This window comes from Pelodiscus sinensis, chromosome 1, assembly GCF_049634645.1.
Source record: "Pelodiscus sinensis isolate JC-2024 chromosome 1, ASM4963464v1, whole genome shotgun sequence".
In the NCBI taxonomy this organism is placed as follows: domain Eukaryota; kingdom Metazoa; phylum Chordata; order Testudines; family Trionychidae; genus Pelodiscus; species Pelodiscus sinensis.
This window is the reverse complement of record NC_134711.1, coordinates 101,745,673-101,760,876: the sequence shown is the minus strand read 5'-3', so window position 1 is coordinate 101,760,876 and position 15,204 is coordinate 101,745,673. Positions and strand designations below refer to the sequence as shown.

Genomic DNA, 15,204 nt, shown 5'->3' with positions numbered 1-15,204 from the left:
TCATACCCCATAGAATGTGAGTGACTGGAGACCCCCACATGCATATGTAACTAGGGTAACACTGTTCCTCTGTTTTTGGGGGGGGGATAACACTATTCACTCCTGTTTCTGGGTGCACTACTCCTATAATGTGGTCCTCATTGTGAAAAAGTTTGAGAACACCTGGTTTTAGAGAGTTTTTGAGACACATTTAGCTCAAGTGGGAATTCATATGTCAAATGGTTATGTTCTTTGACCTGATGTTCCATCATATTCTTACATAATAACCCAAACTGAACTGGCTGTTTTGTTTCTCAGTTTGTATATGCAATAATTGCTCTTGCAGGATCTTGTGGGTCCAGCCAGGAAGGTCCAACCAAATAGGCATTAGGATAAGAGTCATACGTTAATAATAGATTATGCTGTTGATTGTTACCTCACTGGTTATTACCTCACTGGTTATCATAAGCCTTTAGGTCTTGAAATGTATTTATTTCTCTACAGATTGTTTAAACCTGTACAATACTCATACTAATTTACGTTTGTGTGTTTGTGTCATAAGCTGCTGAAATGAAGGAATATTTTGCAGAAGTAGCACTGAAGCGACTTGTTAAAACACCCCCTTATACAATTATGTATGCTTTGTAGCAAAGTCAAATTTTGGACCATTCTCCTTTATCATTGTTTAAAAGTACTACACTTTTTCTGTTTTTATTTTTCCATTAGTTTTGATTACCAAGAAACTTGTGTTGGGGTGTTTTGTGGGGTTTTTTTGGTTGTTGTTCGTATAAAAATGCTTTGCTGCCCAATTTTTCAGTGATATTATAATCTAAAGTTACCACCCTTTTTAAATATTAACATTAGCTTGCCTTACAATGGCAGGCTGCAAATGAAACATTTACTTCATAGCATTCCCTACCCAAATGCAAGTACAGGAATTTGTGGAGTTGCTGGTTATGCATGACAAGCGATGTAAACTAACAAATTTGGATATTCTATAACCATAATGATCATGGTAACATGCACTATACCATGTCATAATTGTTATTGTTCTACTATTTACTTGCTATAATTATTATGGAATCCCCATGTGGAAGCATAATCTATGCCCCACGAGGTGCTAGTTGCCTGATAGAAGACTGAAAAATACAAGGTTTTTCAAGTAGATGGAAAATCAGGGTTAGTGAAAATACCTATTAGGAATTTTCAAGTGCATTACTTATTGAGCAGTAAGGAACTACAAGAAACAAGTAATTCCAAGAAAGCTTAAATATTTGGATTTAAACTATATCCTCATCCCCAGATTGGCATATCAGGTGTCGACATTTCTTTTTTGCCATGAAATGAAGGACAACTTTATAAAGTACTAGAAGTCATACTCAGCATTGCTTGGGTCTGTGAGGGAAGAGGGCTGGTGGTGGAGGGGATTCAGGAGTCAGGGTAGGGGTCTCGGATCTCGGGCAGGTAGTGGTGGGTGCAGGAGTCAGGGCAGCAGGTTAGGGAGGCTGAGAGCAGGGGTGGAGGAGTCAGGTCAGGTGGCTGGGAGGTGTGGGGGATCTCAGGATAGAGGGTGGGGATGCAGGAGTCAGGACAGGTGATGAGGGCTCAAGGCAGGAGACTGAGAGGTCTGGGAGGGCCTACCAGGGTGGTGAAGATGGAACTGCAGCTGCCACCCACCCCACCGGCTCCTCTAGGGTAGGGAGGGCTGGGGATGTGGTGCCTGACCCTGGCAGATTTTCTGGGAGTGTGGGTTGGGGGGGTCTGAGGCTGCTCAACCCGGACCTAGCAGCTTTTCTGGGACTGAGGGAGCAGGACGGTGCTGGTCAGCCCTAATGGTGCTCCTAGGGGAGGTCGCAGTGGTGGGTCTGCTGGGTGGCAGGGACCCACTTCTGATGCTGGGGCTAAAGGCTGGGGAGGATGGCTTTTGGGGCAGAGGATCTACTTACTCGTGGTTGGTGGCCAGCAATATGGAAAGCGCTGGTCCCAGCAGGCCATTCTTTTCCTGATGCGGCTGCATCCTTGGTCACTCTGCAGTGTTTCCTGCACTCACTGTCCCCAGTGGTCATTGCAGAGCATAGCTGTCCCTGCTCCCAGCCCCCTCCCTTTCTGTTATGGAAAACAATTGGATTCTAGGCACATCCCATTTTCCTGACACAACCAAACCCTGACCTTGCTTTAAGCTAGGATAAGAGGGACCTGCATACCAAATTTGGTGGTCCTAGCTCTTACCATTTAGGAGGAGTTCTTGAACAAATGGACTTATGGACAAAAAGACAGACGCACAAACTGGCACACATATTTATCAATATATAAATAAAATGTGGAATAGCCTTGAAAACATCCCTCAGGACTTCCACAACAGTTAAAGTAATTACAAAACCACCTGTACAGAATAAGAGCAGTGTACCTTATTCCATATAAATAAGGCTGCAAGTCTGTCTCAGAGGTTGAGAGTCATGGATCCTGTGACTTTCTGTGATCTCCATGCAATTCTGCAACTGCAGGAGTGAGAGTGGCTGATCCCAGGGCCATACAACCAACTGACCTGGGAGCCAGAGCTGCGGCCCCAGAGGCGGGTGGAACAGTGGGCAGAGTAGCAGCTGCAGGAGCAGCCACACCAACCACTGCTTGGTGGTCCTGGGCAGCTGGCCCTTGGGGCCACTCAAGCAGCAGCTAGGGCAGTTGGCCCTTGGGCCTATCCAACAGCAGCCAGTGCTGCTGACCCTATGGAGCTCTCTAGCAGTGACCAATAGACTAGTCCAGAGGCCCCCGTAAAGCAGTGGTGCCATGGGAGCCCCCAGAGCAGCTGGGCCCTGGGGCAGCTAAGATTTAGTCAGAGGTATTTGTAGTAAAAGTCATGGACAGGTCATAAATTTTTGTTTATTGCCCATGACCTGGCCATAATTTTTACTTAAAGTACCTATGACTAAATCTTAGTCTTACTGGTAAGTTAGATGTGCCTCAGAGCTTACAGATCTCCCAAGGAAAAATGGAACTGCAGACCTATTACAGCCATATAATGGTCCAAAGATAATCCTTGCTTGGGTCAGTGGGCTCTTCAAAGGACAGTCAGCAAGTGCTGTTTCACTGTGTTTCCATGTCCCTTGGCTGGCTCATCACCCACTTTCACAGAACCCCTGCAGTGAACAAATAACACATTGCCATTTTATGAAAATACTTCTGTTGCAGTTCAGGACAATGGCATCTGTCTTCTCTCTCCTGCAAAGAGACTCACTCTTAGGCTTCTGGCTGGTTCTCAGCCATCACTTTTCTTGGGCAGAGAAACATATCTCTTTCTCCACTGCCTGTTTTTTTTCAGATGGCACAGATCCCCAACATAAGGTGAAAGCATTACAGAGAAAATATACTTAAAACAATGCACTACAGTGTGCTAAAAAGCTTACCAGAGATCACCCCCAATTCCAGCCTGGGCTTTGATTGGAATCAGTCCTTCGAACCTCACCAAGGGGTTTTTTTTTCTGTGATTACAAGCTCATAGCAGTCTCATCTCAGAAGAAGCACACCATACATAGGTTAGTTTTTCCTTTATACAGGTCAGCCAGGGCCTTTGATCTTCAGGTTCTGTGAATGGGTGATCATCAGGAAATGGTCTCTTTCTCAGGGCCTAGCTTCAAAAGGCTAGATCTAAGGTAACTGAGGTGGGAAGGGGAGCAAAAGAATTTACTTTCAACCCCAGATACTTCTCAATAAATCTACTTCACACATATTGTTCCAAAAAACATTCTTGTCTGCCACATTGCTCAATAGAGTCCTTTGATCATCCTGGCCCACAATAATATATAAGCTTTGCATTAAACACACTGGATCCCAAGGATATTTACACTTAATTCAATAAGATTTTTCAAGGATATTGCAGGAAATTGCCACATCTGTCACAATTTCCTTCAGCTGTCTGATCTCTGCAAGTAGTGCACAGAAGTAGTAAAATGGATCCCCTCGGCTCCTGGCAACCACACCAAAGAGCTAATGACTGGCGATCATGTTCAATATCTTTCAGGGTATAGAAAGCAGAAGAAAGCATTAGATGATTCCCAAGTTCTGCAGCTGACAAACCTCACATAGTTCATCAGAAGCCAAGTCCTATTTCTGCAAACAACAGTTGGATCACTGACTGAAGAAAATAAGTAAGCACTTACATTCCTCCCTCTTTATCTTCTCCAGATCTACTACATTACTCCTGCTTGCTTCCTCAGCCCAGCTGGGTCATTCCACTCTTGACAGCCCAACTTCTCAGTTCAGCAGATCTGTAGTCTGATTTTTCCCAGGACATCTGCACAGGGGAAGATAGGAGGGAAAAGTGAGGTTGTTTGGGTGCCTTTTTGAAAAGTGCAACATTAACTGAATTTTCAGGGGTTCAAAGATTTTTTTTTATTTGAAAACTACTATTCTTGAAATGTAATATTTTCACATCACTGATGTGCCTACACACTTACCAAGGTTTTTTTGTATGAGATTAATATTGATCTGTTAAATAAGTATTTTGTAGCTCTTAAAAGGTATGGATTAGTTTGATGTAAATATTCTGAAGGACCTAATGTCAGGGACAGATGCTGAAAATCAAAATAAATGAATAACTATAGCAAGTTATGCATAGGTCCACTCAGAGACTTATTCAAGTCAAGACCACTGTACAGTAGATTGTCCCATTACTACTTCGTATCTTAAATCACTCCTTTATAGAAAATATAGTGTGCAATGTAAAGAAATGCAAATATGCCACAGCAATCTGTTCCTTTTTCAAACATATGGATGGGGGTGGGTGGGAAATCCTTCACCATTTCAAATGGAAGAACTATCTTTCTATATGTGTTGTAATGATTTTTCTTTGTCACAGAAAAATCCTAAGGCATCCCTCTTGAAACTTCCCTCAGTAGTAGTTCCTTCAGTTTGTTTTGGAAGGTAGTCTCAAATTTCTGTAATGTGAAGAACATGTAACATTGATAAATTTTGCTTCAGATTGATAAAAATGCTCCACTGAGGTATGACATCATGGAGGGGTTTTTTTTTGGGGGGGGGGGGGGGGGGAGGGATCCACTAACCAAATTCTGAAAGATGGCAGTGCTAGTGATCTACTGCATTTGCTAGTTCATTGTGTGAGTTCTTATTGAGGTGTTTTGGGCTCATTTACCTATACCAGATATTATCATACTACAGGAGAGATTCAGATGCCTTTAGGCAATTTTTATGCTTGTAGAAATTTTCTAAGTGAATGTTTCATTAAAAACTTCAGGCGTTCTGTGAGGATGTTTCGTTTTCTGCTTAGCAATAGCTTGAGCTAACTCAGAGTAACTTTAGTTCCTACTCTTCCCTATACGATCTGTCCATTTACTGTTTGGAAAATTCATTCTCTGAATTAAATGACTTCAGGATCCACAGGGATGTGCTGGCAGTGGCAGCAGCAGCAGCAGCAGCAGCAGCAGCAGGAAGCCACAGGCAGTGCGTGAAAGCCCAGATGGGAAAGGCAAGGCCTAGCCCTACCCCTTCTGCCCACGACTGCACCCCTTCCACCTGAGATCCTGCCCCTTCAGCAGCCTCCCCCTCCATTGCAGTAGGAGGGGCCAGGGATGCATAGGGAGAGGGGGATGCACGGGCCAGTAGGAGGGGCCGACAGGTGTACTGGGGAATGAGGAATGCATGGACACCCCTGCCCTGCCGGAGCCCTGTCAGAAGGAGATGCCTCTGGTCCACTGGGAGGATTTGAGGATTGGCATTGGTCCTAAGGTAAATTGAGTTTAAGACCCTTTCCTTAGTTACATGCAAGAACATCTTATTCTGAGAGGCTACATCTATACTACAAGGTTTTTGCGCAAAAATGCCTGTTTTTGCGCAAAAATTGGCAGAGTGTCCACACCTCAAGCGCACTTTTGCGCAAGAAAATCAACAGAACAGAGGGCTTTTGCCAATAGTTATAGCTCTCCCCACGAGGACAGCTCCCTTCTGCGCTATAGCTCTTGCACAAAAAGGTAGGTGTGGACGCTCCGCAGGGGTTTCTTATGCAAGAAACCCCTTTCGGAGAAAGCACAGCTGCTCTGATGGCCATTCTGTGAATGGCCATCAGAGCTTTCTTGTGCAAGAGCATCCATGCAGTGTGATGCTTTCTTGCGCAAAAGCACATTGCTTTTGCAATGTGCTTTGGGGTGTGGACGCGCTTTTGCGCAAGAAGTTTTTGTGCAAAAACTCTTGTGCAAAAGGCTTCTTCTGCAAAAACCCTGCAGTGTAGATGAAGGCAGATGGTACAGCTTCCTGGTGTAAGAGGTGCAGTCTCTCTTTGAGATAACAGGCCTTGCAGCAAAGGTGCTATTATAATACTGCATGCAGGTGAGGTCTCTGATGTTTAAGACAGATACATTCAAAGTGGAACAGATGCTGAGGAGAACTATGAGGTTGACCAGAGAAATGGAGACCTAAGGAATTTGGCTTCTTTAACCTACACAAATTAAAATTGCAGAGGTATATGATTGCTCTCTATAAATATATCAGAGGAATAAACACCAGGAAGAGACAGGACCTATTATAAGAGGGGATGGATGAAATGCTGTGTCCTGCAGGAGGTCAGATCACATGATCATGATGTTTCCATCTGGCCTTACAGTCTATTTAGTCAATGTCCTGTGTGTCCCCACAATGACATGCCCTATGGTCTTCTCAGCAAACATCCTTAGTTGCTTAGTTCCAGGCTTTACATATCCCTATAGTACCATCACCAGTGGCTGTTCGTTCCAATAAGGGTATGTCTGCTCAGCCAACGAACAAAAGAGACTGCGTTATGCTGCAGAGAAACGTCTTCTTCACAAGTCCAGGGCTGGTATCTTCTCTTCCTCCAGTCGGCCGTCTGATCTTTCATGTCCCTACTGTAACCGTCAATTTCGGGCTCGGATTGGACTAATCAGCCATCTCCGAACCCACCCCCAACTAAACTGATGACACTGGGTGGTCCTCATCGACCTCGATGGACGAACAGCATGTCTACTCAGCAGCATTATTTTGGAATAACTGACATAGTACACATCTACACTACAAGCCTTTATTTCAAAATAATGTCGAGCTGGAGAACTTCTTACTATGACTCATGGTAACCCTCATTTCATGAGGAGTAAGGGAAGTTGGAGGAAGAGTGTTCTTCTTCGAGTTCCTGCTGTATAGATAGTACCAACTGCCAAGTTAAGCTATTTTGACGTAAGCTACGCAACTGACGTAGCTGAAGTTGTGTAGCTTATTCCAACTTTAGTCCTGCTGTGTAAATGTGCCCTGTTCTGCTTGGTTCTAAGCCCTACACGTCCTTATAATGTTGTACCCCTCCCAGCAGATGCCCTGTGCCTCTTTGCACCAGCTCCTACCTGTGCACAGGGTACACTGATTTAAACCAACATGATTTAAATCACCAAGTAGAAAATGTCAATTTAAATACATTTTAATCAACTTTTTCCATTTATACTGCAGTTATTTTATAAATAAAGGTGCATTTTCTTTAGCTGGTATGACCTTCGAAACATGTTGATTTACCATGCGGTTGAGCCTTTACACTAGATTTGGTACATCATTTTGATCCCTGGGAAAGTATATTATAACTATATACTTTTATTTAAGTAGTGATATAGCTTAATATTTTCTATTTATTTAATATACGTATTTAGTATGCTAGAAAATGATGAATATCATCTCCTCTTATTTCTAAGATAATTTAATATTTTGCTCATGATTTGTGTCAAGCTGCATTAGAAAGGTAACTGGAATTTAATCAAATCTAGCATATTACATTTATTTTTATTAAATGAAAGAACCTTAATAATTTTGGATAAATAAACTTCTCTTTTCAAAACAAGTTTCACATTTGCAGCTAAATGATTTATTAAAGGAACAGCAGGATTAGCTGTATTCTTTGTATCAAAATGATTATTTCAAGTCAGCCTGGGAAGATTTTCAAATGTGCCTACATGAAAGTGGCAAGTTCTTAATTGCCTAAGTTTCTTTCCTCAGTGTCCAAATTTCAACAGAATCACGAGGAAGGGATAAACACCAGGGAGAGACAGGACATATTATAAGAAGGGGTGTATGAAGTTCTGTGTACTGCAGGAGGTCAGATCACATGACCATGACGTTCCCATCTGGCCTTAACGTCTATTTAGGCTTAATTTTTCTGAGTTTGTCCAAGGGGAGTATAGATCAATGTTCACATATCACACCATGTCAGTGCCTGTCCTGGGGCCAACTGATCTAACCTGTGGACCAAATTCTGTGAAGAATCCCAGCTGTGTATCATATGGGGCACATTGTGCATACAGTAAAACATGTGAAGCTCATCTTCTATGTTTCCCTTTAGTCTGAGGCTGACTATCTTGACTATCATAATTGCACCTATTTTGTCACGTTCTTCACAAATTTTCATCTGAACAGTTTTAAACTATTTCTTAATAAATAGTTTAAAACAGTCAACTACTGAATTTCATTGTATATCTCAGGGGAGAATTAATTTGGCTCTTCCTGCTCTCTCTTCATCGAAGCTGAAGCAAAGTTGTTGTTGCAGAAGTAGTCTGCAATTTCAACACTATTGTATTTTATTCCTGGAGTAGTTATACTTAAATTTTGGCTAAAAGATGCAACAAATAAGCAGGTTCCCTACATTAGCTTCTTCTAGATTTGCTGGTCCTGACTACAACCCATTCATGGTTTTAGTGGATAATGAAGTATTTTTGATAGAGGTAATTTACCGCCTAATGCTTGTTTAGCTATTGCTGGTACTAATAGAGGACTAAAATTGTGGATGCTGCAAATTATGCCTAAGCTGGACTTTGAAACAAAATGGTAAATCGCTCATATATTGAAAATTACTCACTACAGCACTTTAAAAAACTCTGATGCTCCCACTCAGGAATAAGCCCTCTTGCGCAACTGTTCTTGGCAACATGAATTTCTTGCGCAAGAAAGCCCTATGGTTAAAATGGCCATCAGAGCTTTCTTGCACAAGAGAGCATCTACAGTGGCATGGATGCGCTTGTGCAAAAGCACATCTCTTGCGTAAACACACATGCCAGTGTAGACGCTGTCTTCTGGAAGAATGTTTGCACAAGAACTCTTCCGCAAAAGATCATGCCAGTGTAGACGTAGCCTAGACTTTTGCTAGAGTAATTCAAGTATTGAGAGAATGAGAGGGAAGCAGTTGAGAAATTAATGAGTTTCTGTTTGTACAGTGCATGGAAACAGAGCAATGCCATTTGTATGAAGTGTCCAGACCCATTCATAAGCAAGGACTAGTAGTTACTGGGCAGAGGTCAGTATTTTTCCATGAGCCGGAGAGAAAATTTCCATGGTGGATGAAGTCATAATAGTCACAATGTGAGTACTGAGCTGATCATACATTACACTGGGAGAAACTATAAAACAGGAGTGGGAGAGCAGCCAGATGAGCTTAATGGAGGGTAATGAGATATTTAATGGTGTCTCCGGTAGGCAGAGGCCAGATCCTGATGTCTGTGATGACTTTATCAGACCCTGTCACCCTGTAGCAAAGCCCCCTGGATCTTCCTCCACAGAGTTAAGCCCTTAATACAACACATGACCTATTTGCCATATTTATAAAGCTTGACCTCAAACATTAGGGCTATGTCTACACTCGCGGTTTCTTGAGCAAGAACATCTTGCGCAAAGATTCTTGCGCAAGAAGTCTTGTACAAGAAAACGTCTAGACTGCCATGTCCGTGCTGTGCTTTTGCGCAAGAACTCCCATGGCAGTATGGACGCTCTCTTCTGCAAGAAAGCTCTGACGGCCATTTTAGACATAGGGCTTTCTTGTGCAAGAAATTCCTGCTGAGCGTCCACACTGTCCTCTTGCACAAGAGCTCCTGCGCAAGAGGGCTTACATCTGTGGAAAAAAAAGTGTGTAGCTCTTGCGCAAGAAGCCCCCTCTTACCACGCCGTACTATAAATTTCCTTGCGCAAGAGCGGGCGGGCAGTGTAGACGCTCTGCAGATTCTTGCACAAGAACAGCCATACTTGAGCAAGAAGCCGTGAGTGTAGACCTAGCCTAGATGTTTTCCTCATGACTCTTTCTTTATACAGAAAAGAAGCATTTCACTCAAAAGTTTTTGATACAGATTCATGGATTCATCATCTTTTTTTATTGAATGTTTTAAAAGACTGTTATAATTGTGGGCCTTAACATATTTTGTATTAAAATCAACTTTTATTTAAACATTTATTTTTAAAAGGAAAAACCTATTATGATTTAAATAGCAAAATAAAAATCCAACTAAAACAAATTGGGGTTTTATTTTTCAATTGATTTTTTTTTTTACCCATCCTACATGTAGTGCGCAGGTTTCAACCTTTTTTTTTTTATATGCAAACTCCCTAAAACAATTCAAAGTGGGCATGGACCCTTTTGGAAATCTTAGGCATAATCCGCAGCCCATTAGGCGTCCAAGGACCACAGGCTGAACTTCACTGCCCTATATCCTAGTGCCCAGTGGGCCTCTAAAGCAATGCCCAGTGCCACTCTCTGGCCCTAGCACAGGCGTGGACAATAAAGAGGTGGGTGGCAGTTCACCAAGGTTAGCCCCGGGTGGGTTGCCTCCGTTATATTTAGCTGCATCTCCACATATATGGGTGATAGCAGCAGCACTTCCCACAGCCCCAACAGCAGCTACAAGTGCCCGCACCCGTGGAGGTGCAGGTAACTAAAGTAGCAGCAGCAGCAGCCTGCCAGGTGCTAACCCTGAGGAACCGGATGTGGCCCGTGGGCCACTATTTGCCCACCTCTGTCTAGCATCACAGGGGGGAGGTGTGTGTGTGTCAGTCACAGGGGGAGGGGTGTGTGTGTCACAGGAGGAGGGGTGTGTGTGTGTGTGTCAGTCACAGGGGGGAGGTGTGTGTGTCAGTCACAGGGGGGAGGGGTGTGTGTGTGTGTGTGTGTCAGTCACAGGGGGAGGGGTGTGTCAGTCACAGGGGGGAGGTGTGTGTGTGTGTCAGTCACAGGGGGGAGGGGTGTGTGTGTGTGTGTCAGTCACAGGGGGGAGGGGTGTGTGTGTGTGTGTGTGTGTGTGTCAGTCACAGGGGGAGGGGTGTGTGTGTGTCAGTCACAGGGAGGAGGTGTGTGTGTGTGTGTCAGTCACAGGGGGGAGGGGTGTGTGTGTGTGTGTGTCAGTCACAGGGGGAGGGGTGTGTCAGTCACAGGGGGGAGGTGTGTGTGTGTGTCAGTCACAGGGGGGAGGGGTGTGTGTGTGTGTGTCAGTCACAGGGGGAGGTGTGTGTGTGTGTGTCAGTCACAGGGGGGAGGGGTGTGTGTGTGTGTCAGTCACAGGGGGGAGGGTGTGTTTGTGTGTGTGAGAGAGAGAGAGAGAGAGAGGCGCCTGTGTGAGATAAAGCCCCAACTATCGGGGCTGTCCCTATCACATCAAGCCATCTGCTCACCCGACTCCCAGCAAATGCCTCGTGCCCCCCTAGCCCCGTTGCACCAGGCCCCACAGAAATCCCAGCGAGCCAATGTCCCTCCCCTGCTCGTGCTCCGCATGCCCCAGCGCCCGGGCAGGGCCCCGCCCCCGCGACAGGGAATCCCCCCCGTGTCATTCAGCAGCGTGGAAAACAAAGTCGAGCGCTTCGGGCAAGTCCGGCAGCTGTCGGCACTTTCCGTAAGGGGGAAGCGGCAGCTCCCTCCCACAGGCGGCCCCGCTCGCTTACATAAGGGAGACGCTTCAGCTCCTCCCCCTCCCAGCGCTCGAGCTCTTTCTCTCTGTGTCCTCGCGGAACCCTTCGCTCCTCTCTCTCTCGCCCCCCTCCCCCGCCCGGAACTGTCACGCGAGAGGGGGAGGGAGGGGCAGAGAGGAAGGAGGGGCGAGCGCGTGCCCGGACTGCCCGCCTGCTCCGCCTCCGAAGGGGATTGTGGCACGTGCTTTTTCTGTCGCGCATCCAATTAGCGTAGACGGGCTGGCGGGCACGCTCGAGAGTCGCATCCGCTCGTACGTCTGCGAGCGGCCGCTTGTTCTCGGGAGGCGAAGTGCCCCGGCGCGCATGCTCAGCGCTGGAAGCGAGCACGGGCTGAAGGACGGCAAGGGGGGGGAGGTGGCGCGCGCTCTGCTAGGCTGGCGCGCGCGCTGTTGTTATTGGTGCCGCCGGCGGCGGCGGCGGCTGTTGGAGGGGGAGGGTGGCTCAGTCAGTGAGTTCTTTAAAGATGGCCGGAGCGGCGGCGACCCCCGTGTACTGCGTGTGCCGGGAGCCCTACGACGTGAGCCGCTTCATGATCGAGTGCGACATCTGCAAGGACTGGTTCCACGGCAGGTAGGGGCCGTGGGGCGAGCAGAGCCCCCGCCGGGGCCGGGTGCACGGGGGGGGGGGTGAGGGGAACGGTCGGGGGTGTCAGCAACCCCGGTCACAACAACCGCCCCCCCAGTGGGGAACAATGCGGGGGGGGGGGGGAGCCCGGCGGCTCCTCGTGTCCCTGCTGCCGCACTTCCAGGCAGGGGCAGCTGCGAGCGAGCTCCCTTGACCCGGCTTAGCGGAGCCGGGTCCCGCCGACGAGCCCCCCCCCCCCCCCGAAGCCCTCTTGCCCCGCGCTGCGGAGCCGCAGAATTGCTCGTCCCTCGCTGCGCTTCCGCCGGGAGCCGCGCGCCGGGCTCCGCTGCCCGCTACTCCGGCGGTGTCACCGGCAAAAGTAACGCGAGCAACAGCTGAGGGCTGGAGCGCGGGGGCAGGAGCTGTCCAGAAGTTGGGCTCGCGGCTGCGGTGGGTCGGGGCGCGGAATGTGGTGGGGAGGGGGGGGGTTTCTCTCACTTCCCCCGACTGCCTCTGTCATGCAGGGCGTGGGAGCTGCCGGCGGCCGGTTACGGTACGTGGGGGGAGGGGGCGGAAGAGCAACATCCCCTTGCCTGCCCCGGGGTGTCAGAGCTGCCCCGGGCCGGAGCACCCGGCTGCGGCCGTGCCTGGGCTTCCTGCCTCGCTTTGTGTTTGGGGTGCGTTCCTGTCTTATCTGGGTTTGACGTTTCTTGTCCGGTCCCAAGCGGCTTCCCAGGCCGCCGCCGCCGACTCGCGTGTGTTTTGTAAGCTGTGTGTGTGCCTGAGAGAGGCCCGAGGCAGCGGCAGCCCGGTGTGTGTGTTTGGGGGGGGGAGAGTCATGAACGTTTAAACAAAGAAACAAGTTGGGGGCTCGGCGGCCCAAGTGGCTGTCCGGCTCTGTTCCCAGCTGCCTGGCTGAGGTTAAGAGTCTGTTGTTTGTAGCGACTAAGCGCTGGGATATTTACTGAGGAACTGGTTGTGATTGTAGGAAGTACGTTTTGATTGACAGCAGGACATTTAAATACCCCCCATTTAACAAAAACAGACTCACGATGTAAAGCAGGCTAGACAGCCGAGTCTCCCTCTGCTGGATGTGCCTGGGAAGCTGAATTTAAAAGAACAAGCACATGCTTTTAGTACTCATTCCTAGATTAAAGGAACACTGGAGGCAGTGATAGGCTCAAAAGTTATCTCTGAAATTTTTTTTAAAAATCAGTCAATTATTCTGCTGCTTAGTAAGCGCTGAAATTTCTTCAGGGGTTTGTTTGCTGTTTCAGGTATGTTTGTGTCCCCATATCCCCAGCACATGTGGTCGTATTGTAAGCAGGGAGTGTGCCTTTAACAGTGACAGCAAATCCAATAATAGTTGCTGGGTGTAGGTTTCAGTCCCGTGTTTAAGTTCTGTTAGAAAATAAAAGCAATATTTGGTTCCTTTTTTTGCTGGGAGCATGGAATATTAATGACTTCAATATTTTTTTTGTTAATTGTGTTCTGTGAAGTCAATCAGACGTCATTTGTATGAGTCTTTCACACATCAGAAACAACTGAGAAAATTGGAACTAGTTTTAAAACCACAAACATTTGCAAGGGGTTTCAGAAAGAGATGTAAGGTTTGAAACTATTTTTAGTTGACTAGATTTCAAACTGATAGTGATTACATCTTTATTCTCCAGCACATATAGGATTTTTTATTTGCTCAGCACTTTTCAGAGCACAGTGGGATTAGACCTTGTGTATGCTCACCTGGCTTGCTATGTTTGTAATAAGCTAAACAATGCATCCTGATACTGTCCTTTTGATTTTAAATTTTTATTGAGAAAGGGGCAGTTGTGTGGAAGGTGTCTTTTTGTTCTGTTTTCTAATATTTTCTGTTTAAATGGGGATGTACTATGTTTTCTTGATATAGAGAAAGGCAATATTATGGTAAGAGTCGTTTTTTTTTTTTTTTTTTTTTTTTAAACAGTTGCATACAAGGCTATAGATCATTGCCATGGAAAATTTGTTATCCAGTATCATGAAGTAGCTGCGTCTTGCTCTTACAATTTTCTGCTGTTTTCTATATTCTATGTTCCAATTAGTATGCCATCCCTTTGAGTATTGTAATCTTATTTGGGCATATGGTAGTATAATACATGTTTTACCAAAGTTAAAAGTACACTGTGTTTTGCAGGGTACATGAAAGGTAACCTTCACTTGGGCTATATCAGAAGAAGGTGGGAAGCAAGTCTTCACAAAGGAGACTCTTCCAACTTCCTACCACCTTTTTTTAAAATAAACATGAGGAAGAGTTCAGTTTGGATGCCCAACTGACTGCAGTTGTAGTAGGGGAAAGAGGCATTTGCTTGGCTAGGCCAGTCACAAGCCACTTAGAGTATAAGGTACAGGTTATAACCTACCGTATATTCCGGCGTACAAGACGACCTCTGATGTTAAAAAACATCCCCCCCAAATCGGGGGTCGTCTTGTACGCCGGATGCACCGCCGCCGGAGCCCCTCCGCGGCTTTGAAAGCCTCGGGGGAAGCCGGAGGGGGGGCATCCCAGGCGCGCATGGGCTGCCCCCCCCGCCGGAGCCCCTCCGCGGCGGCGCGGAGGGGCTCCGGCGGGGGGGCAGCCCATGCGCGCCTGGGATGCCCCGCCGCCGGCTTCCCCCGAGGCTTTCAAAGCCGCGGAGGGGCTCCGGCGGGGGGGCAGCCCATGCGCGCCTGGGATGCCCCCCCGCCGGCTTCCCCCGAGGCTTTCAAAGCCGCGGAGGGGCTCCGGCGGGGGGGCAGCCCATGCGCGCCTGGGATGCCCCCCCGCCGGCTTCCCCCGAGGCTTTCAAAGCCGCGGAGGGGCTCCGGCGGGGGGGCAGCCCATGCGCGCCTGGGATGCCCCCCCGCCGGCTTCCCCCGAGGCTTTCAAAGCCGCGGAGGGGCTCCGGCGGGGGGGCAGCCCATGCG

At 47.3% G+C, this 15,204-nt stretch overlaps 1 protein-coding gene and 1 long non-coding RNA gene across 2 annotated transcripts in view; one reads left to right on the top strand and one right to left on the bottom strand.

The window, feature by feature from the left end:
- Nucleotides 1-3,306: 3,306 nt before the first annotated feature.
- LOC142830992 (uncharacterized) lies at nucleotides 3,307-11,705 on the bottom strand. The gene is made up of 3 exons (XR_012906577.1): nucleotides 11,674-11,705; nucleotides 4,137-4,270; nucleotides 3,307-3,561 (listed from the first exon to the last, which is right to left on the bottom strand). It is a non-coding gene; the product is annotated as an uncharacterized LOC142830992 (long non-coding RNA).
- A 360-nt stretch (nucleotides 11,706-12,065) lies between these two features.
- Nucleotides 12,066-15,204, top strand: part of KDM7A (lysine demethylase 7A) — an 86,528-nt gene continuing 83,389 nt past the window's right edge. The window contains exon 1 of the mRNA XM_075939680.1: nucleotides 12,066-12,270. Coding sequence (XP_075795795.1) covers nucleotides 12,164-12,270 — 107 coding nt within the window. The 5' untranslated portion in view covers nucleotides 12,066-12,163. The remainder of the gene's footprint in view (nucleotides 12,271-15,204) is intronic.